General features: G+C 40.7%; 1 protein-coding gene across 1 annotated transcript in view; it reads right to left on the reverse strand.

Annotated features, from left to right (window-relative positions):
* Window positions 1–320: 320 nt before the first annotated feature.
* Window positions 321–27,996, reverse strand: part of gfra3 (GDNF family receptor alpha 3) — a 65,690-nt gene continuing 38,014 nt past the window's right edge. Inside the window, exons 5-8 of the mRNA XM_051421253.1 lie at window positions 27,148–27,257; window positions 24,058–24,192; window positions 22,388–22,524; window positions 321–11,179 (exon numbers count right to left, since the gene is read on the reverse strand). Coding sequence (XP_051277213.1) covers window positions 10,967–11,179; window positions 22,388–22,524; window positions 24,058–24,192; window positions 27,148–27,257 — 595 coding nt within the window. The 3' untranslated portion in view covers window positions 321–10,966. The remainder of the gene's footprint in view (window positions 11,180–22,387; window positions 22,525–24,057; window positions 24,193–27,147; window positions 27,258–27,996) is intronic.

A 27,996-nucleotide genomic window follows, 5' to 3' on the forward strand; every position in this document is an offset into this window, starting at 1 on the left:
TGTCATCCCCTCTCTCTGCCCCCCCTTTCCTGTCTGGCTTCAGCTGTCACTATCATAAAGGCAATAAAAGCCCCCCCCCCAAAAAAAATGCTTTTTACAGCATCAACTCTACACCACTGGCTAAGCTCCTTTGTGAATAAAGAAACGCTATGATTCCTACGCTGCTCATCTGATGTGGGTGTGAAGAGCTTCAAATAAAACTAAAAGTGACACTTTAACCTAACAGTCCAGAGCCAAAACAACAACAGAAAGATATGTAAATCTGCACCACACAATCTACAGTGTAAGTCGTCATGAGAAAGGAACAGACAATCTGGAGGTCAAGGTAAGGAAATGTCAGCTTGTACATTTATTTTATTATTCACAGGTGAACACAGCAGAGGCATGGAGTGTTATCCCCTCGGGGGCACATTCAGCAGGGCAAAATGTCAACGAATGAGTCAGAAATAGAAATATTTCATGCGAGGCTGCATATATGCCCCCCAGAGATACATAGGTTTTCACCAACACAGTTTAAAACCAATCAACCACCAATCTCTATTGACTGGAGTCAATGTTTACTTCTAGTTTTTTTTTGTGTGTGTGCAGGAGAGACCGGTTGGAGTTCATGTGTCTAAGAAACGGTCAAAGTTTCACCAACAGTCCAACAGGCAGCACAGGACCAAAGGAGCGTTAAGATGGATCACACACTAAAATGGGGGAGAGTGGGGAAAGCCCTGTGGTGATTTGCCTCCCTCACTCTGGCACTGTACACTGACATGCTTTAGACAGGAAGCGGGGGGTTGGGGAGTGTTTTCAGCCTCGGTCAATGTTCTTTAAATGGAGTACATTTATCTCCACCTGCTTGTCTCTCCCGAGTCCAGGCTTTAGTTTGGAATTACCCAAAGGAAAGGTTTACATTTGACAGAATGAAAGAGAAAGAGAGATCCGTCCATTTTCACACAGAGGGATGAAAAGAGCGGAGCAGAGTTCCCTTCAAGTGACAGCTCAATCCGCGCGGCTGTCTTCCCTTCGGAGAGACAACTTTTCATCGAGTCAGACTGTGCCGCTCGCTCATGAAAGCCAGTCTCATTTCCAAGTCTGTGACTGTGTGTGCGTGTGTGTTTGTGTGCAAGTGTCATCGCCTCAATCTCCACGGCGATGATGTCCCATTCAGCCAGGCACCTGCCGGGATAAGAGGTGGGGGAGGCGGGAGGAAGAGGAGGGGGGTTCAGTCAGTCAGTCAGTCAAGCAGGGAAAAAATGGCCGCCGTGCCCTCGCCAGGTGTTGCTGTATTGAAAAGAATCCGACTTCCGAAGATCATTCAGCTCCATTTACCTTTCAGGATCACCCGGGGTGCAGCAACCTAGGTGAGACCGGGGTAGCCATGGCAACACATGCCGATGGTGACGAGCTTGTGCATCTGCGTTGGCTCGGAAAAAAACATTCAGCTAACGACAAAAACAGAAACACATCTGAAACCTCCTTTCATGTGCAGTACGGTAAAGTGGCTCTCAAAAGAGTCTAGGAAGTCCCAGGAGTCCATGAGGGGATACCTGGGGGGTCCTAGAGGAAGCTCCAGGAAGTCCCAAACAATTCAACCACTAGATATTTAATTGTACAGAAAGCCAGTCAGAGTGTACAAGAATGAGACAATTATACAACTGAATACCAAATCAGCATGAATATTCTCATATGGGCCTTGGAATTTGGTGAAATTATACAAAACAATGCTAATGAACTGTCAAATGAGAAGACATTGCACACAATTCCCTTATTACACACAATATGACACAGTTTAACAAATGAAAGGTGCAAGGCTTGTTTATAGACACTGCTGCTTCACACTGAACACTACAGAGTTTGAAAAGAAATGAGGTTTTGTGCTTGTTGGGTTTCAGAGTTTTGACCTGTATTTGGATTAAATGATACATCTAGTGGATACCGGCCGGGAAGTGTGGTCTACCTCCTCCCTAAGGAGCTGATAACCCACTTAAAGTGAGACTATATCTATTTTGAATGGGAATTTAAAGGTGCTGTAAGTGATAGTTTGGTATAATTAATGTTAAATGGCTCTACATTCTGACAGCCATCGATGTCCCTCCTTTCTGCAGTAAACAGAATACATTTTCTGCTATCCGGTTCCCCCTTTATCCACTGAGGAGAGAGAACTGCAAGAACGGACCGGAAGTTAGTCAAAATGCTGATTTCACTTACAGAACCTTTAACACATTCCCCCACAAACTTGCGACACACTTACTTGATCTGATATAAGCGAAGCTTACAGTGGCTAATGTTAACTAACATTAGCAAAATTTAGATAGATATTACTGAGTCAGTTTCTCTTTACTTGTGCTACTGTTATACTATGTTTTAGCATACACCATTAACCTATTCCTTAAATGTTACTTGTGGCCTAAGTGGCCACAGTTCAGCCAAAGTCATATAGTCCCACTTCAAGGAATCTGAATAGCATATCTTTCAGCAGATCGTAGATGGTGTTAATATTCCGATACATATTAAAGGAATGCCAAACATTTACGACCCCCTCTTACGTCAGATGAGAAGATGGAGTTCAGTTCAATCTGTGTGTTTAGCCTAATTTAGCACAAAGACTAGAAGCTGGGGAAAATAACTAACCTCAAGCAAAATCTGAAAACATATTTTTAAAGTGATGTACTTTGTTCATGTGAGTCTTGGCAAATGACTGCTTGTTAAACAGACCAGTATCTGTGCTGCAGATGGTGTGATAATGCTTGTCGAGAACAGGTCAGTAGAGCTAGCAATGAAGCACTTATTTTTAGAACAATAAACTGGATTCAATAAAATGCAACAAACATTACAGATGTGAGCCATTATGTTTTTATCCAACCATCTGGATCCGGTAACCCCGCTATGAAGATAGTTCTTTTGAGATGGTGCACGCAGTCACTTTTCTCAGCTTTTGATGGTAAAGAGGTAGCTCCAATGCTAACGGCTCGTAAAAACCACATTGAATATGCACAAAAAATTCTGGTATTTGCGCATGTCACAAAAACCTGTTGATATCCAAGTCTTTTATAATGTTAACGTAGGTGTGTTTGTGCTTCCGGACAGAAATGTGGGTTTTTATTTTGTGCGTGAATCTCTAATCCAGCCTTACAAACTGTTGGCTACTTGGTTTGTTTACGTAAACCGCAACTACAGTAAAAACCCCAAGTGAGGCACATATTCTGAAAGCCAGTGCCTGAATTGGACCAAAATGGTGCCAGTATCCTAATTTAGCACAACCCTAACCCTTTTGGTGGTTTTTCAGTACTGTTTTCTTAGCATTTAGCTAGCTATGTGTTTACACAAGAGAGTTGCTTTGGAGTACCTCACCATAAGTGCTGTACGCAGGGTTTTAGAAATACAGAGGTCCAAAAACTTAACTTTCTAGGGGCCCTTAAGGTCACTTATGTAGTTATTTAATAGTTATTTGAGAGTTCTGTTTTTTCAAGTTTTAATAAAGTTAAGCCAGCATTTTCCCCCTGCTTCCAGTCTGTTTTACTTAGCTAGGTTAAACATCTTAAAGGCCGCACAAACTTAAAATGAATATCTCGTCATTCAAAAAGGTGTAAGTGAAAACATCAAGTAGCTCTTTCACATATTATATGATACAATAATGACTTCTAATCTGAAACAGCAATATTAATCTTTCAGTGGTTCAGTTCACTCAAATGACCACTTATACCTTTATGGGGAATCAGGGCCACTGTTAGCAAAACATAAATGACATTTGAAGAACAATATAATAAGAATCCTATTATTATGAAAAAACTGTTTTTATTATGCTGTAAGATTATCCAAAATAATCAGGATTTTTTTTCTCTGGATAGTTGCATTGCTGTTTTACTTTTAATTAAAATTTTCAATGTCACAATCAAACTTCTGTTCCTCTCCAGTATATTAATGTGAATGCAAGAATCTCAGAGCCTACTATTTCAAAATAAAGCCAAAACCATCCGTATGGAGAGATACCACTTTTGTAATTTAAGCATAAGGGAAATCAGTACACTCTTGTAATTAACCTTTTAGTTGTATCAGGTCTTCTTTGACTCACCTCTGTGCTACTCTGACACATTTCCCACTTTATCAAAGTTGGTCATTGGTGCAAAATAGCGGGGGAAAAAGCATCAAAGTTAATATCAAAAAAGCATTACAATGTTTTAGAGGTGACTTTTCCTTTAATATTTTGTGAACCCAGTATAATAGATTGAAAGCAAGGATCCAAGAAGCAGAGAGAGTCAAGGGCAAGAGCTGCAGGAATTTCAGTTTAGCGACTGTGACTGTGTGTTTGTGCATCTTTGTTTATCTGCGTGCATGACTGAGAAATGGCGGCGAACGTGTGTGTGTTTGTGAATTACAAATCGAAAAAGAAGCACAGAGCCTGTGTGGATGTGTGTATGTGTGTGTGCGTGTGTGTGTGTGTGTGTGTGTCTTTGAGCGCTGATGCGTCAGGACCTACAGAGTGTGAAATGGAGCAGGGAGGTTCAGGCTTCAGCCGCGACACACTGCAACACACACACATCTCTCTCTCGCTCTCTGTATCTATTTCTTGCTCTCTCGCCCATCCCACCAACCCTTCACCCTCTTCTTCTCCCTGCCTTCATTTTCCTCTCCTTCCCCGCTTTTCCCACTTCCATTTCCATCCCCTTCCTCCTATTTTTCTTCTCCTGCTTCTTTTTCCCCCCTCTCTTCAACTTCCTCTGTATCTCTCCGTCGCCGCTTTATTCCGCCTCTTTATCTCTTTGGATAAAGCTCTCCCTGCTGTGGAGTTTGTTTTTCCCCCTGCTCTGCCTTTATCTTCCGTTTGGATGCCGTGTATGTGCGGTAGCATGGAGAGAGAGACATAGACGGAGAGAGGAAGGAGAGAGACAGCATCCCCATGTCAGGCCAATGATGGATTAGAATACTAAAATACTGGAGAGAGAAAGCAGACACACTAGGCCCTCAAATCTGACATGGTGTGTATGTGTGTGTGTGTGCGTGCGTATTTGTGCGTGTAAATCTACTGCACGGTAATAGAACAATAAAAAGAACGCTTCTTTCCAAGCACACACACATCCTCCTCTATTCCTCTCTCACCCTGGAGGCTTTCTTTCTCTATCTCTCTCTCTCTCTGAGTTGATTTAACGCATGGCTTCTCCGCTTGTTTATTTCAGTACATATTAATGTAAATCACCGGTGTCCACTCCCTCCTCTCTCTCTCTGCCTCCACTGTCTCCCTTCCTCCCTCCGTCCATCCCTCTCGTGTCCTACCATCGAGTGTCGGCCCCTGACGACAAACAGCCGAGACAACAATTAAAATGAACAACGGGGCCTGGTAAAAGGCCGTCACTCTGGCCCCCGCCGGCCACGTCAATCAGACGTCCGCCCTCCCCCTGCCGACCTCAATTAACCCCCGCTATTGGGGGTGCAGGAGGTGGGTGTGTTGTTGGGGGGGGTTCTGACCTGGCATATAATTCTATGTAATGCAGGGGAGGATGGAGGGAGGGAGTGATTCGGAGGTCAGAGGAAGCTGCTCAACACCTTTTGAGGTAATTTATTGTACAATGTATTCTCACTATTCTCAAATTTAGAAGAGAATTGCCTTGTTGTTACGGACAGAGCTCAGCAGACAGCAGACAAACCCCAGTGTCATCACACTGTTGCTGCACTTGAGCAAGGCACTGCATTATTATGTGACCGCGGTATATGCACAGCATTGATATTTGTCTACACTCTGACCTCGAAACATTAAGCTTGGCACAGCAGGGAGTGACACTAACCCAGTGCGAACACAGCTTTAGTTCCCACAGAGCCTACAGGTGGATGTCGGGATGAAGGCGTATCTTTTGAAATGCTGTATGCACAGCAGCAGGCGAGAACAGTAGCCAAGTGAGTGTAGCAGCGACTTAAGTCGACTACTAGGGTTGTGCGAGTACTCAGCTAGATCCAGTACAGATAATGTATGTTGCCCTTAACTCTGAAGCTCTTCTGTAAATAGTTTTCTAATAAATATAGAAACTTCCGATCAACCCATATCAATTTCAGGCTTAGATTAACAAATTCTGCTAAGAGACTTTGACTTTTCAAATTTTAGCGGATTGGATGGATCAAATTCTAATTAGTTTTACTGCTGCTTCTCTCACAATGTAACCTTTTTGGGCCAGTGTGCATTACACAATCAATGCCATTGCTGTAATTACATGGTTTGGCCACTATATCAAATGGCTTCAAACCCTACCGCTCTTCCTGGGGGCTTGAGAGTATATATGGAAAAATGGGTTGAAATGAATTGAAATGTTGCGATTTTCAGCACCAGTGGGACTTACTCTGACTTGTTTCAAGATGTCCCCTTTGTGATCTTCCAAATAGAAGGAATTCATTACACTTCAACCATTTCCCACATTACATGTAACAGCAGTAAGACCTTGCAGTTTTCTCCGATCAATTCAATATGTTCACAAAAAATGGTTAAACCAGGAGAATTTTCAAATGACAGGCCTACCAATCACTGCCCTTTCTCAGTTAAAATAACCCTATTTAGACTCACTGTGTGAGCCCACATCAAATAAATTTCTCAGACGGAGCTTACCCACAGGCCATGTATGACCTCCAACAGGCTGCACTAGTTGAACTCTCTGCAAACCATTTCTAACAACTTTTCCCCGCTGAGTCATCCCTAACCAGATACCTCAAATCAACCACTGCTACAGCAGGCTGAAGGCAAAACTGTACGTTCATCTTACATCAGCACAGACCGCTGCCTTTAGACTAGCACAGAAACTTCTATATCTACTTAATAGTTTTAGGACAACAATGGATCTCTATGGCACAGAGGAAGAGAATATAGCAGTACTTGTTAGTAGATACATACATCGTTGGTTTGGGTCTGTTGATGGGATTTACTGACAGTAAGAAAAATATAGAATTTAACCTTGAATTTGACCACTAATTATACTTAAGTCGGATGTTGTAAGGCATTTCTTTAACCTTTACAAAGCTGTCTGTTGATTCCCTGTAAAGTGCAATGAAAACACCTCACTGACACTTGCAGTCATTACAATGAATGAATGTTTCATTGTAATCAGGATCTTCTGTCAGATTACGGCGCCTGATTGCTGTTTATGACTCTTCGTTAATACTTTGGCAAACTCCTCACAGAACATCAGTATTTACTGCTCAGCCTGCTAAATGTTTAAAGAAGTGTCTGAGGTGAGCCAACAGAGCTTTACTCTCTCTTATCGCAGCTCGCTGACTGACAGACGCTTTGTCTGAGGGGTGTGTTCACATAGAAAGGCCTTTAAGATGGTGTGTGTGTGTGTGTGTGTGTGTATACAACAGCAGTGGCAGAGGAAAGAGAAAGAGAGGTTAAAGTACACTGCAGACCTGTCACCTCTCTCTCTATCTCTCTCCCCATCCTTTTATTCCCTTTGTAGTTTGTTTCCTTGGTGGCCTCACAAAGCAAGCCTCCTCTTCCTCTTTTACCCTTCCTTCTCCTTTCTGCCCACCCCCATCTCTTTTCTATTCTCATTCAGCTCTCTCAACTTTTTCCTCCACTCCTTGTTTCCACCACTCTCTTATTCTTTTCTCCTTTTGTTCTTCTCAACTCTCATTCTCCCTCCTTTTTTGCTTACCTTATTCTCTCCCTTCCTTTTTTAATTGTTACTCTTCTTTTCTTCTTTCTGTCCGCCTAATCTCTTATCTCCATCTCTTCATCTCACTGTGCATCTTTCTAGATCTTTCCTTTCTTCCTGCCCTCTCTTTTTTGCATTCTCTTTCCTCCTAACTTCCTTTCCTCATCCTTCCTCTTCTTAAGCCCTCTTTTCCTTCAGTGTGCATTTCCTTCTTTTTCCTCCTCTCCTCGCATTTCTTCCACTCCTCCCTATCTCATATTTCCCTTGTTTCTCCTCACCTCTATTTACTTCCTCTATTCTCCTATTTCTTTTTCTCTTCTGTTTCCAGGTCTGCTCACCCCCTCTTTTGTTTCTGCTTCTCTTCTGTCTTTTCTCTTTGTCTCAATTGTTCCTTTTCTTCCTTCTTCCTTCCATCCCTCATTTCCTTCCTCTTCTTTATTACTTATATCTTTTCTTCATGCTCCCTCTTTTTTCGTCCTCTCCCTCCTATTTGTTTCCTCTTTTTTCTCCTATCCTCTCCTTGCTTTCCTTTTCTTTGTTTCCCCTCATGCTCCCTCTTTTCCATGTCTTCCCCTTCTTTCTCATCTTCTCCCTCCCCGCTCTCCCCTTCCTTCTTCCTTCCTTCCTTCCCTCTCTCCCTCCTCTGTCTCTTTGCCCTCCACCATCACTGGCGCCCCTGCAGATGGAAGTTAATTTTACACACTCCCAAGAAATAGGAAAGGGAAAAAAAATTAGTGTCAGCAAAAGATTTATAAGACATAGAAAATCAAGAGCCGGCGATTCTCTCTGCTATGTTTGTGCTCCAGGGTCCTTTCTGTTCTCGCTATAGCACTCTATTTCTATCACTACACCCCCCCACCAACACACACACATTCACACACACACACTCCTCCCCCCCAGGAGCCTGTCAGATGATAAAGAGATGTTGTCAGGGACTGATTATCAGCCTCCCAACTAAAAACAAGTAAAACATCAAACGCACAAAGACCACACAGGGACTTGGCCTTATTTTTTTTCTTAATTTCTCCTCCATACATCTCTCTCTCCCACTCGTTCTCAAACTCTTTTCATTTTGTCTCTGTGTCGGTGTCAGAAGTAGCGTGTGTTTTTCGCCTGCTGGGGAGCTATTTGATTTGTTCTGCCGTTTTAGAGCTCATATTGTTTCTGGTGTGTTGTTTTTATTATGACGGCTTTATTCATATCGGTGCCTGTGGCAGCTCGGGTCCCAGTCCCGAGTCACCGGGGAGGGAGATAGGGATGGGGATAGAGCAATAAAGCAAGAAAGAGCTGCATCGGCTCAAAACATGGCAGGCAGTATGTGTGCAAATGTGTGCGTGTGTGTGTGTGTCTGTACAGTATGTGTGGCTGTGCTGACGTGGGTGGGAACGACGAAGTGCAAGACTCAAATTATAACAAAAAGCTTTACCCAATTTTCTTTGCAATCTCTCTGCCTGATCCCTTCATGCGCGTGCACAAACACACACATCACGCACTTGGCACTTGACGTTCATTAAACAATGAGAGACAAGTGTGTAATTTGTCATTCACCGTGGCTGTAGCATAGTGACGGCGGCAGGGAGAAGAGGATCGCTCCATTTATCACCGTGATAAAGTTGACTGATGCCTCGTACATCAACGCCCCTTCCCCCTTCAGTCACTGTTAAGATGACCCATAGACAGGTAAGTCGCAGCCAGTGAGACAAATCATCATCCATCAGTAAGTTAAAAAAACAACACAAAAACAAAATAACAACAAGGTCCGACTGTAGCCGCGGGGAATTTCTGTATGTGTGGGGTGTTCACATCCAAGCACCCAGTTTGCTACACCACTCACATCCTTTATTTATTGTGTTCCCTGGCCCATCATCTGCTCTGACTCCAGAGACATGCTATGAAATGTGTTTTCTTCTCTCTTTTTAAAATTAAAAATGTGTGTTGAGAATTATCTGGAGCCAGTGGTTGATTCTGAAGTAGCAATAAATAAAAAAACATTTAAAAGTTACACTGTATCCTTTAACTAGCTAAGTTTATTAGCATGCTAAAACGCTTGCTTGCAACATTATGTGTACCAATGTTTTCAGATTTTTATTTTCTATGTTTTAAAAGTTCAGTTTGGAGCATGTTTCTGTATAGCCAGCATTTTAAATATGTTCTAGCAAAGCTGATACAGGTAGCTAGCTCACTAGTCAGCTTGGGACTGCTCATTATTTCAACTCAACCCCTTTTACACAGAAATTAGCTATTGCACAATTGATAAATAAATTAAATTCAAATTGACATAAAAGCTTACAACAGTATGCAACATCATAGTTGTTGCTTTTGTGTGCCGTCTGCCTAAAATGCTATCATTTGTTTTGTTTGTTAGCACAACCGTTTGTTAGCGTGGTACAGTATGCTACGGTAAAGTGATAAGTGCATTGTATGCTACGCAGAACTGTAAAAACAGGAGAGCGCCCTATTGTTAGGACTTGTGAGAGTTCACACCTTATTTTAAGACGGTTACTTCCTCTGCTATCCTTATAGGCACACCAGATAAACGGAAATAGCTAGTTAGCTAGGCTACTTTTATTTTGGTACATGTAGCATCTTGCTAATAAGTTAAACCAGACATTAACTGTGTAAGCACTGCAGCTTCTTTTTAAATAGTTGCATTGAGTTTAATCATAATGTTATGTGTTGTATTTGTTAAACTGCCAGCAATGGTGGCTTTGCTGCCATTTTGGCACCAGTTTGTGGACATTTGGTTATTTCTTTTCGCCAACTGAGAGATATCATAGCTGTTAGAAACTCATCTACCACTGCTGATTCAAAATTAGGAGGCAGACATGAACATTTTTTCAACTCAGCTGCTTGCAGTTACTGTCTGGATATGGCAAGAATGCAACATGTCCACAAAGCCAATATTTTGTCCTGCTAACACACCTTGGCCTGCTAATGTTTGTGTGATTACAACCCAGCAAGCTCCTCAAACTAACTGAGTCTTTCTGGACCTTACGACAGGAACAGCTACATTATGCTCATTGGTTGATGGCGCCATGTGAACACCCTACCACAACCATGTCTCCTGTGCTCCTGGGACATTAGTACACCACTGCAGCTGCAGTCAGACCATGTTGAACAAAGTGCCATTTTCAAAGGAGGAAAGTAAGGAGGCAAGGACAGACGTGAGGAATCAAGGGGATGCTACTGACCAAATGTGAAGTCCATTTCTTCACAATGCTTCCTATAATATTACAGCCATCAGTCCAGGATTGTTGGCAAGTCCAATATCTGAGTGTGTGCATATGCATGTACGTGTGTGTGTGTGTGTGTGTGTGTGTGTGTGTGTCTTCTCTACATCCTCTGTTCTAGGCCCAGCTGAGGAAGGTGGACAGAAGCAGAAGGAGCAGTAGTATGGGTTTGGGAGGGACAGTGATAAAGGCAGCCCCCCCTGTATCGGTGGAGCCCAGGTTGGAGACGGTGGCCCTCTCTGAGTACAGCGGGATGACGTCAAACTGGCCACCTTCATTGCTCTCCCCCTCCGTCTGTGTCAGTTCCTCGTCTTCCTCGCTCTCCACCACCTGACAGAGGGGAGACAATGTAAGTAAAAAAAAGGAAATTAATTGAATCAACCAGAATTTATTTATATTCCATAATCTGAATTTCAAAAAGAACAAAGCATAGATTCAACCAATTCATCCTGAATTTGTAATACGACATGAAAAGTGATGTGTGGTGCATGGTGTGAAGCAATTTTCTATTGCTGGTCACAATATTTTCGGGCCCCTAAACAGAATTGATTTGCCCTCCAACATACCCTCACCCCAATGTTGAAATCACTGCAAGGAACAGAATAAATTATCATGACAAAAACAAGCAATCAGTGCACTTTTTTGCATGTCATTTGTAATTTCTTTGCATGTAATTTGCATGGAAAGTGCATTATGAAAGAAAAGCTTAAATTAATACAAATTACTTTGTTTGTTCGGGGGCATGATTTACATGCCGACGTTCAGTCATAGCCACTCGCATCAAGGAATTGGCAGTTTATAGCAGATTTGGGGGAAAGGGCTCTGAGGAAGCCGTCGAAGAATATGAGCAAATACAGATCTCTGCGGAGAGAGCTAAGTCCCCCCTCAACAAACACATATTCTTTTTATTAGATTTAGTTAAAGCAACAATACCCGGAGTTTAAAACATTAGGGCACTGCCACTGGAACAGGGTGGAACAACGAAACTTTTTGTCCTCCCACTTTCAGGTGTAACTTCTTCAACTCCATGGTGTCTTTCTTTAAAGTTGGAGTTAAGATTATATTAAACTAAAACTTAACGCATTCATTGCTACCAACCATGTGATGCTAGTCTGTCTGGAAGGCAGCTAAATAATGCTCCAAATCCAAGCAACATTTTGGCAGCTATTTTGTCTCCACTGAACTACACTAACGTTCAGCTACTACACCGTAGCTGAACGTTATCTCAGTAGTGCTAGATGAGCTAGCTAACGTTACAGCTTAGCCGAGGAGAACGCCATCACTGTTTACATCTTGCGGCGTCACGAGCACGAGCCCCTCATCCATGAATAGATGCATGCTTCTTTCTGCGTAGTGATACGTAGAAAGAAAGTAGTGCCTACATGCTCATAACAAGGCCTGAGGATTATCTTGAGTAACCAGGTCATGATTCCTGGAAAGAGACACTGCTGTTGAGTTTTTCAAATGGATTTTTTTGGCTTGTGCCATCTGGTTCCATTATATTGGAGAGAAGGCAGACATCTCTACGGTTGATATCTCCAAAACTCAGCAACTCACACCAAAACAATCCAGATGGATAAACAACACTACAGGTAAGAGGAAAAATAAGTTGTTTTTCGGTTGAACTGTACCTTTAATGGTGATATTCACAGTTGTGGAAGGCACAGAAAAATGATAAGGTTCTGCTTGTACTAAGATCTGCCAATAGAAATCTTTTCGTTAAATCATTACTGTATTTTAGGTTTTTATCACAGCTTAGTTTATCCTCATATTATGTATTGTAATACTGTTTGGGCTGCCACATGTCCCACTTCACCATCATATAAGATTTTGCTAATCCAAAAGACATTTTTGAGATTATGATATGATTAGCTATGCTAAAAGTTGCGAGTCATCTCCTCCTCTCTTCAGAAAATAAACTTCTATTTTTAATGTGAACGTATGTCACACTTGTGAGTTCATGTATAAATATGTGCACCTAACTCATGACTGCACAGAATTTCTGTCGTATCATTATGTTTCATATTCTACAAAACACCCTAAGGACTTTCATCCTCCGCATTGTCGGACTTCGCTTAATCAATATTCTCTGAAATACAGAGGACCATCTCTACTTCCATCACTACGATCAATATCTACATTCTCTTTATTCAAAAAACATCAGAAAGGGTCTCTAATTAGCAAAGACTCATAACATTTCATGTATCTCAATATGATGTATTTCATCTGGTAAACATTATTCTGGTAAAATAACTGTACATTTCTATCAATATTGTATTTCAGCTGCTTGAACCTTTTATCTGTTTTTCTCTTTTTAAAGTATGGCTAGATTTATAAAGGGGAGGTATCTTCATTAGCCATTTTTGCTTCAAACCTCTCCTGCACATTGTTCAATTTCTTTTAAGTTCTATTGCCTTCATACTGCATATATATTTTGCATGTATGAATAAATAAACTAGACTTCATTTTACCCATTTCGTTACAGGTAAGTGTGTAATCATACTTTTAGATGACACGTGAATCCCTCTTGGTTCACAGATGAAATCAGAATGTTTGTTTTGCTATTAAACATATGTTAAATGTATCATGTGTTCATGTGTGAAGACTTTGATCATGAAGTCTTTATTTAAAAGTTGAAAGCTGTTGATGAATAAGATTCACCGCAGTTTTATGGGTGTTGAGTGTTGAGGAAGCCCAGCTGTTCATCATCAATGATATGCAGCAACATCTGGAGGAGCCCAAGGCTGACGCTAGGTTATTGTGTGCAGATTGTTCTTCTACTGATAATAATAAGCCACTCTGTAGTTTCATTGAAATACTGCCTATGATACCTGCCCGTGTCATGGTGTTTTGATTTTCTGACTGGCATTTTTTGACTCATTTTTAACTTTTCATCATCTAGCCTGACAGCTGCAGAACCATCTTGCTCTCCTTGAGGGTACAGAAATTGATCACGATTAGGTTCTTTGGTTCTTCTCCCTTTTGTAAAATGATGTGAAAATAATTTTGTTCATTAGTAGTGAAAATGTTGAAAATATTAAGCCTGACCAGCAGAGAGAACACCTTTTTTCTAAGCTTCCACTTTTCTCCAGTCTGCACAGATATTCTTAGTCACTATCTTTTATTGAGAGTCTTGTGACCTTTCCTTTGATCTGCTGCTTTTATAACGCATGGTGGGGACAGAAAAAGCCTGAAGAACACTGTTAATATTTCTTTGAAGATAATTGGAGGGAAGAAGAAAGACTTGGGTTCTTTTTAGGAGCAGCACATATGTAGGGAACTTACACATATATTTATACAGCGTTGTTACAGTTTGTTTAGTATTGCTGTTTGCTGTGAGGGCTCAGCTTCTGTAATGAGAATAATTATAGTTATAGTATTGCATTGTATTGTAACTTTGGCTTTTGGACCCTACGTTGGGCGACCCTGTGCAAGCACTTAATTAGAGGCCTACTGACACCTTTAGCTTCTTAAAAACATACTAAGTATTAGGGGTGTAAGCAAATATGAAAAAAATATTGTATTGCAATATTTTGTTTTGTGATATTGAATCGAGTTTAAATCCCCAACCTAGATAGCAGTGTTGAAAACTGAGGGCTATGATGTTGGATGTTACAGCAACTATGATAAACACAATCTCACTGTTCTGGTTGCACAAAAAACCTTTTTTACTCAGATTGTATGCATATAGTGGTGTGTTCTTTAAACAATTTTCCTAAGTTTACATTTAAATAAAAAAATATATATATATTGCCTTGCTTAGAGTATCACAATTTATCACAATTTACCGACTTCTAACCCCTGTATCATGATACGTATCATATTGCCAGGTTCTTGCCAATACACAGCCCTACTTAGTACATAACTAGTAGTTTTTTTTTAGTTTTTTCACCAAATTAGATCTGGTTCTTGAACCAGTTCCGTTCAAATTTCTTGGAACCATAGTGCTAGCAAACCAGCCTGCGTTTGCATCAGTTTTGAGTGGAACCATAGCAATCGAATGCGTTGTGAACAGAGGGTGCTGCACAATGCACAATAACCTGTAGAATATGATATGCCCACTTTGGTTCCAAGGAAAAACCTGCGATATGTGGTTTCAGGTAGGTCTCAAGGAACACAATTTCACTTGTGAAAGAATTTCTGGAAGTTAGCCAGCTGAAGGGCAGTATCTCTGGACTGTACAGTGCTGCTCTCTCTCTCGCTCTCTCTCTCAAACTATACGTGACAGCTTTGTGGTTACCACTCTAACTTACGTTTAAACTATATTGCATTGTAAATTAAATGATTTTTTATGGACATTATACAGGGAAAAGTGTATATGGAAACATAGGGCCGGCAGCAGCAGCTCGGCAGCAGCCACACAGCTGACACGCTGTTGGTGTAAATGTTGCATGCATGGGGGACACAGCCATCACACGCCAGAGACGCCAGTACTTATATAGCGCCTTTCAAGTCTTTCGACCACCCAATGCACTGTACACTACATGCCACACTCACCCCATTCACACACAAATGGGATGATGGATTTCTTACAAAGTGTACAGGTGATTGATCTCTGGACATATCATATTACTATTTTTTATGATATAACCTTTTCTGAGATAACTTCTGTTATGAATTGGCGCTATACAAATAAAATTGAATTAAATTGAATTGAATTGACATTGATGAAGAAAGTATATCTAATATGGTCTGTTCATGGACACATCATGGTCAATACGCATTCCACAATGAATTAGTGTCCCTATTTAGCATATTGAGTCAATGACAATGACCTCTGATTGGCTGGATAGCACAGTGTCAGTAAAACAAAAATGATTGTCCCTATGAGAACATCAACAGGCTACTGGTATTCAAAATCACATTAAAATCCTACCTCCCTACATATTTGATTGCATTCCTTGTGGAAATGTAACATTTAAAACAAAGAGCAGTAATCTGTGTTTCTAAGGCTGACATTTTTTTTCCAATGCTGGAGCGGATACTCAGCTTTTTGAAGTGAAACCTTTCAAATTCTGGGAAAAGCACTTTAGAAAAACACGCTAAAGCTCCCCAGAAAGACAAGACAAGCAGCTGAGTGACGGATGGATGAGGAGATTTGGAGCAGGTATAGATGAAAGGGGGGAGGGGTACAATGACGGCTGGAGGATGCAAGACTGGCCTGATTGTGAATGTGTGAATAAACGCGTACATCATTTCTGTTTGCAAAGACCTAATGCCTTGTTGTTTTTAACCTAAATTTGCTGAATTTACTGTTCATCAGACTACAGATGAGACAAGAATTAGGTTGGCAAAATGATAGACAACACCAGCGCAGAGTGGCTCTTGGGGGCGGGCCTCTCTGATTACTGTACAAAACCAAAATTATCACTTTATTCACTGATTTTGGTGAAACTGGATTATATTGTATAGGCAAAATATTTTCAGGTTTTCCCTCTGATATCCTTTAGCTCAGTGGTTCCCAACCCTTTCCCTTAAGGGACCCTTTTTTATATAGTTTAGTAAGCTCACAAACCCTGACTAAGTGACATATTTTATGGATAGATAGATTCTTTATTGTCCTTTTGCAGGAAATGTGTTGCCACAGTCTGTACATACACATATACACACAACATTACTACAGGATGGACATTTAAACACAGCACGGACATCTAAACACAACACAGGTAATTACACATAACGACATAGAGAACGATATTTCCTATTATATTAAAATTGTACAATGAACCAAAACAGTGAACTCAGTAACTGCTTGTTTGTGTAAAAGGAGTGATTTGGATACATTTTGAGCTGATTATTTCCTGTTTATGGAACCTTTTTTCTTTACAAGTATTTTATTTTTATGATGTATTTATTTTTAATGGTTTAACAATCATAGGCCTACATATTTCCTAGGCTTCTTGTTTGACAAATTCTGTATTTTGTAGTTGCCATCGCTTGACTATCTGCTATTAGACAGATTACATTACATTTGCTTTTCTTCACAAAAGTAAACCAAATGCTGAGACATATAGGCCTACTCTGCAGATTTCTTTTAAACACCTTAAAATCAAGCAGGCCTCGAGACACAAAGAGTTGAGGCAGAGCAGTGGGAGGATATCAGGATATCAGATTTTGTGTAGTCCAAATACAAGACTCAATTTTGCCCGTTGCTGTGGCTCCTTCTTGTTCTTTAACACTTTAATATGTTGTTATGATGTTGGTGCGCAAATGAATAGTTACTCCTAGAGTTGGGTACCGTTCACATTTGAACCGATACTGGTATCTGGAATTCGGTACAAGTACCCAACGGAACCTTTTTTCTGTGTTACTTGACAGTGCTGTGGCTAATGCTAGGAAAATTGCAAGCTAACATCAGCAAATGAGAGTGAGAAAAGCCCAGTTATCTCCAGCAACATGTTATCCATCAAGCTAATTAATTACCTGAGAGGTCGAAGTTGTTGATGGCTGACTTAAAGTTCCGTCGTACATGGAGGATTCAACTTCAGCGCTGACTGCGTACCTGCTAACTTTAGCTGCGGCTGCTGAGGGGGACTTCACTTAAGGATTTGACCAGGTGTTTCCTCAGGTTGGACGTATTGCCCTGGTCAGCTTTGCATTTTGCATTACACAGTCTGTGTGCCCCGACTCACTGTGACTTGAACAAGCTGCAGGCACTTTCACACACACACATACGCAATCCCAGGTACCAAAATTCAGCACTTATTGATTTAATGTGAACTGGTACTCTGTAGTATCAACATAATTCAGTCAGCACCATTAAAAGTACAGAGTTTGGTACCCAACCATACTTCCGTTTACGGAGAAGATATCAGTTGAGACCTTCAATGTGGCCTAGGACCCATTCACACTGCTAAAAGAATGTCAATCTGTCCTCAATGCATCTTAGGTGCATTCACACCTGTACTTAGAGCTTTCCACTTGTGATCGGATCACCCTGACACATGTTAGTGCCAGGTGTAAATGGGACCAAAGAAAAGACTGAATGAGTAAATGAAGAAAAAGACGGATGGAAAGGACAGAAGGAAGGAAAGGAGGGAAGATGGGGATTTGGGGAAGGAAGAGAAAGAGGGGGGAGACATATGGGCATGAATAAATTCATACTAATGAAGCCTGACTGATGCACTGCTTCCAACCAACACCTCATCTAATCCGCTCACTGGGAGAGAGACACAGACGGACACAGAGAGGGAGAGAGAGCGAGCGGAGGAGGGCAACCGAGGAAGAGAGAGAGTTGGAATCCCCTCTTGTCTGGCGGCCCAGATTATCTCTGGCAGTGAGGCATGCTGAGAGCCAGGGAGCCACAGCCACGGCAGATTGTGGTCTGGCCAAGGTTACAGTAGCCAGGACCGCGATTGAATTGGACCACATTTAATGGTCAGTGCTGGACAAGGGCAGCCAGGAGCTGTGAGAGGAAGAACTCTCAAAACATATGTGTTCACAGCACATTTCAGCATGCCTGTGTGTCTGTTACTGTCTGCACATTACAGAGCTGGCAGACTCAGCCATGATCCAACAGGACTGAAATCAAAACACACAGGGCCAAGACTTGTCTGTGTGCCACAGACTGTGTGAAGCCTGATGGGTTGGGAGAGACAAATTAAAAGGACACAGTCAAGACATTTAAAACATTTGTTTGGTGGTCCAATTTAGAGTAAAATAGACGATAAAGTCACCTGTGCTTTTGGGCGGGGCTACCTTTTGATTGACAGGTCACTGTCAGTGAGTCTGTCCAGCGCAGCACACAAAACTAAGATCAAACTGTCAAACTAGGCAGTGCTGATCAGATACGAAGCTAGATTCTGCGAGGGGCACCTTGCTTGGGGGGCACAGGAGAGTTTTAGAGGGGAGCAGAGGGAGAGGCATCAGCCACAATTTGCGTCAAAAGATTTATATTCCCTCTCCGAGTCATAACTCAGTCAATCTGAACACAGACATAATGTGCAGATTTTTATAGCTAAATCTGTTTTGTTTTTTTTCTTTTTTAGTCATCAAGCAATAAAAGTACACGTCACAGTCAGCATCTGGTAAGCACTGGGAGTCCCCCAAATTAAGCTACCAAATACATCGTTGTCTATGCCTTCTAGAACTATACATGCATGCCCCATTCCATTCAGATGGGATTAGCATCACAAGGAGAGGTAGAGAATCTTCACTGTGCTTCTCTGTAATTTAACTCATCGTTCCGGGCGGCATTTTAACCATGGTGAAATTATAGGATATGGTCTGTAGACATGGACATTCAGCAGCTCAATGCAAAAAGATATAGTCAGAAGTCTCCCCAGGGGGGAGGCAAAGATACTGCGTGAGGTGAATATGAGTCAAGAATCCTCCTTCTGTGAGTCACAACTCAGTCAAATCTGAACAAACAGACATTAAAAACATATATCATTCAGTGTGAATTCTTTAGGATAGTTATCTCCTATGTCTATTGCAAATGTCTATAAATCCATTCAAAAAAGACCACAGCCCTGTTGCTGTGCCTATGGTGGGGATCAATTATGATATGTCTGACAACTGATCAGATCAAGTTGGACCACTTTTGTTCCAGTCTGGGGCAGCTATTGTTATGAACACTTAGAATAGTTTGCTTTCTGATTCAGTCGCTGTCCATTTCTCTTACTATTATTAAATCAATACAACTCCAGTGATATTCAGTCTCTTTGGATGACTAAAGGAAGCTGTTGGCTCTTAGCTTCAAATCACGGCCAAAGGTTCCTGCACGATTCTGATGTAATCTATATGGACTGATTTTTGTGTCAGTAGAAACTGAATTTGAATCATTTAGAACTGAATCTGAATTGCTCAACTTGAATAATTGCATTAAAAAACTGAATTTGAATTGTATAATTTGAATTTGTATTGTTTAACTTGAATAACTGTATTGAAAAAACTGAATTCCAATAAAGTTAAAACTGAATATAATATTATGAGTCTGAATTCACTTGCAACTGAAACTGTATGTGAGCCTCACTAAAAACTCAACTTTTTATGTACTTTCAATTTCAGTTCTCTAAATTCAAACTCAGTTCTCTCAATTCAAATTCAGTTCTCTCAATTTAATTTCAAACCACTAGATTACAGTTTTAAGGTCACAGACGGGTCAAGGTGTTCAGTAAGAGCAATCGAGTGCAGATGTACAGAGCTCCTTTTTGGCTAAGCAGCACGTTTGTTTTGAACATTTCCTAGACCTGTAGACATTGGCTAGCAAAAACATGCTTAAAGGACACATATTATTCCCCCTGACCTTAAAAATTTTGTGGATGGAAATTAAATTGAGAGAACTGAATTTGAATTGAGAGAACTGAAATAATACTCAAATACAGTTTCAGTTGCAAGTGAATTCAGATTCATAATATTATATTCAGTTTCAAGTTTATTGGAATTCAGTTTCAAACTAATAAATCCAAATTCAAATTATGCAATTCAAAGCAATTATTCAAGTTGAGCAATTCAGATTCAGTTCTAAATGATTCAAATTCAGTTTCTACTGACACAAAAATCAGCCCATAAATCTAACATGGCAAATCATTTTTATATATCTAAATCAGGCTTTCCCCAGTTTTCAGGTGGATATCTTACACCTGTTTCTGGTTCTAAATAACCCAAACTGCATCCCTGAGGTCTCTCCCATCATCTGGATGTCAGCAGTCCTAAAATCACTGCTCCTGTTGGACCGTAAACACTCTGTAGAATCTTTTGATGGCTTGCCAGAATGCTTTGATTTTGATTATTGCCCCAAAGCTACTCCTTTAATCTTCAAATCAAATGCTGACTAACTATTGTCTTCTACCACCACTGATGAGAGGTTTGACCTTCTCGAGAGGATGACTACTGTCAATGATAACCTATCTGATCAAAAAACTAAATGCATCACTCAAAATAAAGACATTTCACTCTTTCAGACTTACTACTTCCCTTATAGCACTTTCTCATTTTCCCATTTGAATATACACTGATCAGTCATAACATTGTGACCACCTGGGCACCCTGGTGGTCATAATGTTCTGCAGCCCCATACCAACAAACTGTGATGCACTGTGTGTACTAACACCTTTGTATCAGAACCAGCATTAACTGTTTCAGCAGTTTGAGCTACAGTAGCTCGTCTGTTAGGCGGCCAAGGCTAACTGATGTACGTGGGGACAGATTGCTGGTCCGTGTGGTCTGAACCATGCCCTGGCTCTGGTTCACCGCTTTTCCTTCCTTGGAGCACTTTTGATAGGTTCTGACCACTGCAGACAGGGAACACCCCACAAGAGCTGCAGGTCATCCAGCCATCACAATGTGGCCCTTGTCAAAGTCACTCAGATCCTCATGCTGCCCATTTTTCCTGTTTCTAACACTTGCACTGATATATCCCACCCACTGACAGGAGCCATGATAACCAGATAATCAGTGTTATTCACCTTACCTGTCAGTGCTCATAATGTTATGGCTGAACATGACTATCTTGAGCATGTTAGCATGCTGTCATTTGCATTTAACTCAAAGCACAGCATAAGCACAGCCTCACAGTTCTGCAGCGTGTCAATCTCTCAGGCTTGTGATAACAGCAGATCTGCATTGACGACAAATAATCCTTTGCTATTAGGCATAGTTGTCTCATTGTGCCTTTTCAAATATAAAGGCCAACTGTTTACTTATTTCATGATAAAACTGATCATACTTTAGTTGAAAATCATGACAGCACTATTTAAACTCACCTGAAGAGCCAATGTCGAGAGCTATGACTCGCCAGGTAATGTATTTTTTGCCATTATAATTGATCCTTTCAGGCTCAGAGACACTGGAAGTGGTGTGAAGCGATGAGAGGTGGCACGTTGAAGGGCCACAATCATGTATTTGCCGCAGGTGTAGGGGTTATACATAGAAAACTATAGGGTTATTCTGATGCACACCGAGTCATTTCGCTATTTTTTTAAATTTCTTTATTTCTTTGAGATAATAATTAGTGATTGCAGCCACTTCCTAATTGGAAAAATTCTCCTAGTGGTAGTGCTACAGTATACAAAGGTCTATGTTTTGAAATTTAAAGGTCCGATGTGCCTGCAAGAGCTTTGCAACTTACACCAAAATCTAAGCAGAAGCCACCCAAAAAAGTCAGAAAGTTAAATTGTAAAACTCTATTATGGTTAGTTAAAATTTGACCAAAACGCCAATAGATATAATCTTTAGACCTTTTATAGGAACCTTATTTTTTAACTGGTTTTCAAAATTTGTCCTCTGGTATAACGTGGTAGGGCTAAATTGAAAGATTTGGCAAATATTCCTGCAAACACAAACTCCAGCTCCTCACAATCTAAAAGGAGCGAGGGGAATATGAAGTTTTGAGCAGGGAAAACAGTAAAAAATAATAAAACCGATAAAAAAAAAAAGCCCTAGCAATGGAGATAAAAACAAATGCAATAAATAAACAACACACTGTGTGACAGTGACAAGATGAGCTCAAACCAAAGATAATAGAAAAGGCCTTGGGATAAGAATCTGAAAGGTAATTTAAAATGTGAAGGCGATGATGAGCTGAAGTGTACTCACAATGATGTTGTGTTCAGGCAGGTGGTTGTTGCTCAGCAGCTCATCCTCCTGTACTAGCGGGGAGGGTCTTGGAGGAGGAGGGCGGGTGATGTCTGCGGGCATGGAGCCGGGGCTCCCCATCCAACTGATAGAGTTACCTACATGGAGACACAGCCCATCACTGCCTGTGTGTGTATGCATAATGTGCGTGTATGCATAATGTGCATGTGTGCGCGCTTGGCTGCTTCTGAATGGGCGTAAACCTACATATCCATTTGGCAGCTTTATTGTTTGAGCTGTCGACAGCTTGATAAATCAGCAAGCTTTATGGGAAGTGCATTGACGCATCGACCCAGGCTTTAGTGTTTGGACATACAGGCTCAGTGTGTATCGACGGCCTTATTGACAGCTGCCGTGATTGAGTGACACCTGGAGGGCTTTACCCTCCGGCTCCTCTCCTCACACCTCTTGAGCCGTGCAGAGGCCTAATGCAGCAAGTACAGGCTCTTCTGAATGCTGCGGCTGTAGCATGTAGCTGATATATAAAGAGGTAGTGTTCACTTCATGCTGTGAATGTCGCTGCAGGGGCCAGCCACCCAGACTGATTCAGGAGACATTGCGTTGCAAGAATTTTTTTTTCATTTATTCCCATTGAGTTGCTCCACAGAGTATCTCTGATGGTGACTTCTGTTTTCATAATTTGGCTCCTCAGATACATTAGTTTATAAAAACAATATTTTTGGTTAGTCAATTCAATTCAATTCAATTTGATTTGTATAGCGCCAAATCATAACAGAAGTTATCTCATGACACTTTTCAAAATAGAGCAGGTCTAGACTGAACTCCTTATAAAATTATTCTTAAAATTATTATAGTCTTGTCTCTATATTCCAAACAACCCCTGGAATTCTACATACTCAAGTGGGTAAAAAAGGGTAAAAGTGTCTGAAGCTGCAAAAAGAGCATTATAGGATGGTAACACATGCCATAAAACCACAAGAAATAATTTCCTGATATACTTTTAGGATATTTTGGATTGGTTGCACGAAATTCGCTTAAGCTATATCCTTAGGAAATGTCTTGAAATAAATAAGATCTGAACATGCAGTGAGGCGCAAAGGAATACTTACACCCCAATTTACACAAATAACAGCAAAAATGAGGGAAAAAGTATAGTTCGACATCTAGGGAAACATGCTCCTTCTCTTTCTGTTTAAGAGTGACATGAGAAGATCGATACAAATCTCATCTGTGTGTTAGGTACATCTATCTTAGCTTAGCATAAAGATTATACACTGTTAACCGTAACTCAGTCCACTGTGATCACTGTAAAAACAACTATAACCAGGGCTCGATTATCCTGCTAGGGGTCCCTAGGTAAAAGAGCTGAGGGGCCCTTATTGGACCCCCATTCTTCCTTAGTGTACACACATCCATCAGTACACATAATAATTATATTTTGCATATAGAATCTCAGACACAGTTCCCACCCTCCTGGAATACTGGCCCCAGGTTTGATATGTATACATTATTTTGTGTTAATTTGATTATTAAATGTAAATATTAATGTTAAACATGAAAACTGAATAATAAAGGTCTTAACTATATCATCAAATCAAAATTCCATCACTGAATCAATTCAGTTTGAGGGCCAGTAGTCAACAAATAAATCATGACAAGTGTAGACTCACGCAGGCAGTTGTTGTTGGTGAACATGCGCTGCAGTCTCAGACAGTCCTGCCACTGGTTGCCACTGCCTTCACAGTTGCACCACAGCGACACGTCTGCAGAGCTGTTGCTGATGTAGTTGGGCGTCATGATGGTACCTACAAGTCAGAGGGGTCAGAATTGGCAAATGTTAGCTCTGGACAAGTCAAAGGACCCACATGAATATTTATCACAGTAATTCAGAGATGTAGACGCAATCAGTAGAGACAAATTACACCATAGCCCAAAAGATTGGAAGCCTCTTCTGGCTTCTACACTGAGTTTTGCTTTGTGCAATTTGGGAGGAAATCAGCTGAATTGGTTCATGGCAGAAAAAAGAAAGAGGAGACTGTTGTTTTAGTTCAAACAAAGCTGAAACATAGCCTGTAGAAAAACATGATGTAGACTCTGGGACTTTTCCTGAGGGAGCTGAAGGGACGTTTTGAAGCCTGGAGTTGGTGTTTTTCTGCTCAATGCCATCTTGGCAATTTTAAGAGCCAGAAAGCCCAAATTTTGACAATAAGCTGAGGCAGCAAACACCATAGCTGAGTGTGACACACACTCCCAAAATATACCACTTTTATGTCTTAAAGAAACACATCAACATTTTGGGAAATACACTGATTTGCTTTTTTTCCAAGAGGGAGATGAGACAATCAATACCACTCTCATATCTGTGCAATTAGCTGGAGCTAGTAGTTTATTAACCTAACTTAGCATAAAGACTGGAAGTAGAAATGTAAAAATGACTCCCCCACTTGATTTGTGTCCCCCATGGCATGAAGCTGCTGCCAAGGCGCCCCTTATTTTTCCACACTTTTGTTAGTGTTTGGTTTAGATACAGTAGCTCTAATGTGTTAATCAGTCAACTTTAGAGGTGTCAGTTGGCAAATTTTTGAACTTGGGTCAGAGGTCAGGCTAGCTATTTCCACCTGCTTCCAGTCTTTATGCTAAGTTGGGCTAATTACATCCTGACTCCAGTTTTATACTGAGCTCAAAGACATGGGATTGATATTGATGCTGTCATCCAACTCTTGTATGAAAAGCTTATTTTTACACATTTTCTACAATCTACGTTTACCTTTAATTACCGCTGACCACTTGCCAAAGCATACCATAGGTTGTTTCTAAAACTGCTGTTTTCCTCGTATTGGTCGATGAATTAAGGATTTATTTCGAGTTGCAGGTTTGGAGATGCTCTGACCCAGTCGTCTAACCATCACAATGTGGCCCTTGTCAAAGTCGCTCAGATCCTCATGCTGCCCATTTTTCCTGCTTCTAACACATCAACCGGAGGACAAAATGTTCACTTTCTGCCTGATATATCCCACTCACTGACAGGAGCCATGATAACCAGATACCTGTTAGTGCTCATAATGTTATGGCTGATCAGTGTCATAACCTTTAAGATACAATACACAATTATCAAGTGAGTAGGCAACACTCACATTCACTCAGTGATAGAAGTGAGGTCACATTCTCCTGTGATCAAATGCTATTTGGCACTGCACTGCATTCACGTTGTTTGGTCTCTGGCGGGCTACCCTTTTGTAATAATATGGATTACACGGGTTGTGCCTTTAAGAAAGCTATAAGCCTTCTAAAAAAGTCATCCATCATTGTCAGAGTGAGCAGAAAGCCACTCAACACTTCTCTATCCACATCTCTAGTCAGCTGTCATGCGTCCTCACTTTCTATCTTGCTGCTTCTTCCTCTCCACTTTTGCTCCGTCTGATCACCTCATTCACACACTTTCTGCCTCCACCCATTACTCTCCCGTTCCAGCCATCTATCCATCCACTCACTGGAGCCTGTGTACTTTTATTTTCACATTTGTGCGTTATTAGCTCTGTTTTAGAGTGTCCGAACAATATAGTCCACGTTTCTTTTTGCTGTTGGGTCTACCATGTAGCTGGCAGTCAACCTGACAATTTTTTGACAAATTGTTTGCTTTGCTACATTTCAGTCCATCTCTTTATTTCATAATCGAGTAAAACCTCCAAATTTACTGCTTTAACTTTTTATAAAGTAAAGTGTTCTATTATTAGATCCCTCAAAGCTCATTAATGTCATGACTCATTATTTTACACAGCAAGATCATTTGGAGTTTAATACATGAGTATTGCCTATGTTTTTATTTCAGAAGAAATTATATCTTTAAATATCTCATATGCACAGCGATTACTATTATATACAATATGTGCTATTGTAATTAACTCAGTCAATATTACTTATATTAACCTTACATTACTGCAGTTGCTGAAGATGTGTTGTCGAAATACCAAAGTACCTTAGCAGCTAAATAGCATAAGAGATAGAATTACTAGTCTAGACTTACTAGTTTGAGTATTTTATGATGCATGAAAGGTAGGCCCTAACTTTCATATATCTGTTTATTGATTGGTAGATGACAGCATGAAGAAAGGGATTGAAATAGGACAAAAAGCTTTAACTCTGGTGGCCTGCAGCATCTTTGGTTTCTGTAACTTAGTATGGGGTCTAACAGGATCTTGCTTTGCTTCTGGGTTAAGATGCAATAGTGCTCTGCTCTCAGGTTGGATCTGAGATGTTGAAATGTTGATGATGACAGGTTGTAAAGGAAGCTGTGTCGAGAGGACAGAATTGTCCTCTCTTGCTCTTTGATTGAGCTTTAAATATGTCCTTGTGTGTCCTGAAATCTTGACTTTTACTTAAGCTACCATTCTTTTTTCTTTGTGCTTGCTCTGTAGTTTTCAACTTAATCAAATTTCCATGCATACGCTTTATACCATACATTTTACAATACCCTTTTCTTTACAATTTAAACAACGTTGGAACTAATTGGTAGGTAAAATATTTCATGGTGGCTAGTTTTCAGATGTGATTAGAAATCAAAATCACTGATTTGTAACAGTTCAAAAGCCCAGGGCCTCTCTGTCTCAAATTTCAGGGAAATCTGTAGTAGGAATTGTACACAGATCTCTCCTGGAAGTTATATCCTTGTGGAGGTAAAATTAAGCCTTCGTTTTATGTAATTCAACTACTCATCTTTCCTCCTTCCCCATTTCCCTCCCCCCTCCGCCTGTACCCCTTACCGATAAGTCCAGCGTAGGCTCGGAGGCACAGGCCTGCTGAGTCTTTTAGACAGCCGCTGGCCGTCACAGGAGATGGCTGGCAGTTATTAAGGAAATCAGCCAGTCTGGACCTGGCAACAACACAAACAACAACTCAACATCAAACACAAGAAGTGGGAAGGAAATCTGGAAGTGTATGTTGAGGTTTTGAGTCCAATAGCAATGTTTTTTAAGAAAGTATTGACACATTTTAGTACTTGTACATTTAGGCTTTTCTCTGTCCTTCACTTTCTTCTTGATACGTTTGCTTTGGACCCACTTCAGCCTTTTCCTAATATACAGGACTATATATAGGACTCATATCGGATTTATATGCATTTTGAGGGCTATCACCACCTTTGTATGTTGTGCCAGTTTTTGATATCCTTACATTGGTGTCATGTATTTTCCCCCACACATTAAACACTGCAGGGTGAAAAGCCTTTAAAGCAGCAATTAAACCATCAAAATATTCAATCAATAATCAATCATTATCATCATCCCTATCATAAATGCCCAGGCAATGCAATATCCACAATTTATATATCCATTCACAGAAAAAAAGTAAATCCACAAGAAATGTTGAGGAACTTTGGTGAACACTGATAAATTGGTGCCATGGACCACCCTTACAGTACTGAGCTCTGAGGGAACGGGAAGGCGCAGAGACCTAAACAAAAGAGTCGATCATATTAGCTATGTTGCGCCATCCAATTTAACCCTACTCTGTTTAAGTATAATCTGCTCCACAAATGGTCTGCTGTTAGTCATGGGACAGGAGCTGATGGTAGAAATACGTCTCTTCTATAAACTGTGTGAACCTGTTCAGTT

This window comes from Dicentrarchus labrax, unplaced genomic scaffold (assembly GCF_905237075.1).
Source record: "Dicentrarchus labrax unplaced genomic scaffold, dlabrax2021, whole genome shotgun sequence".
Lineage (NCBI taxonomy): Eukaryota > Metazoa > Chordata > Actinopteri > Moronidae > Dicentrarchus > Dicentrarchus labrax.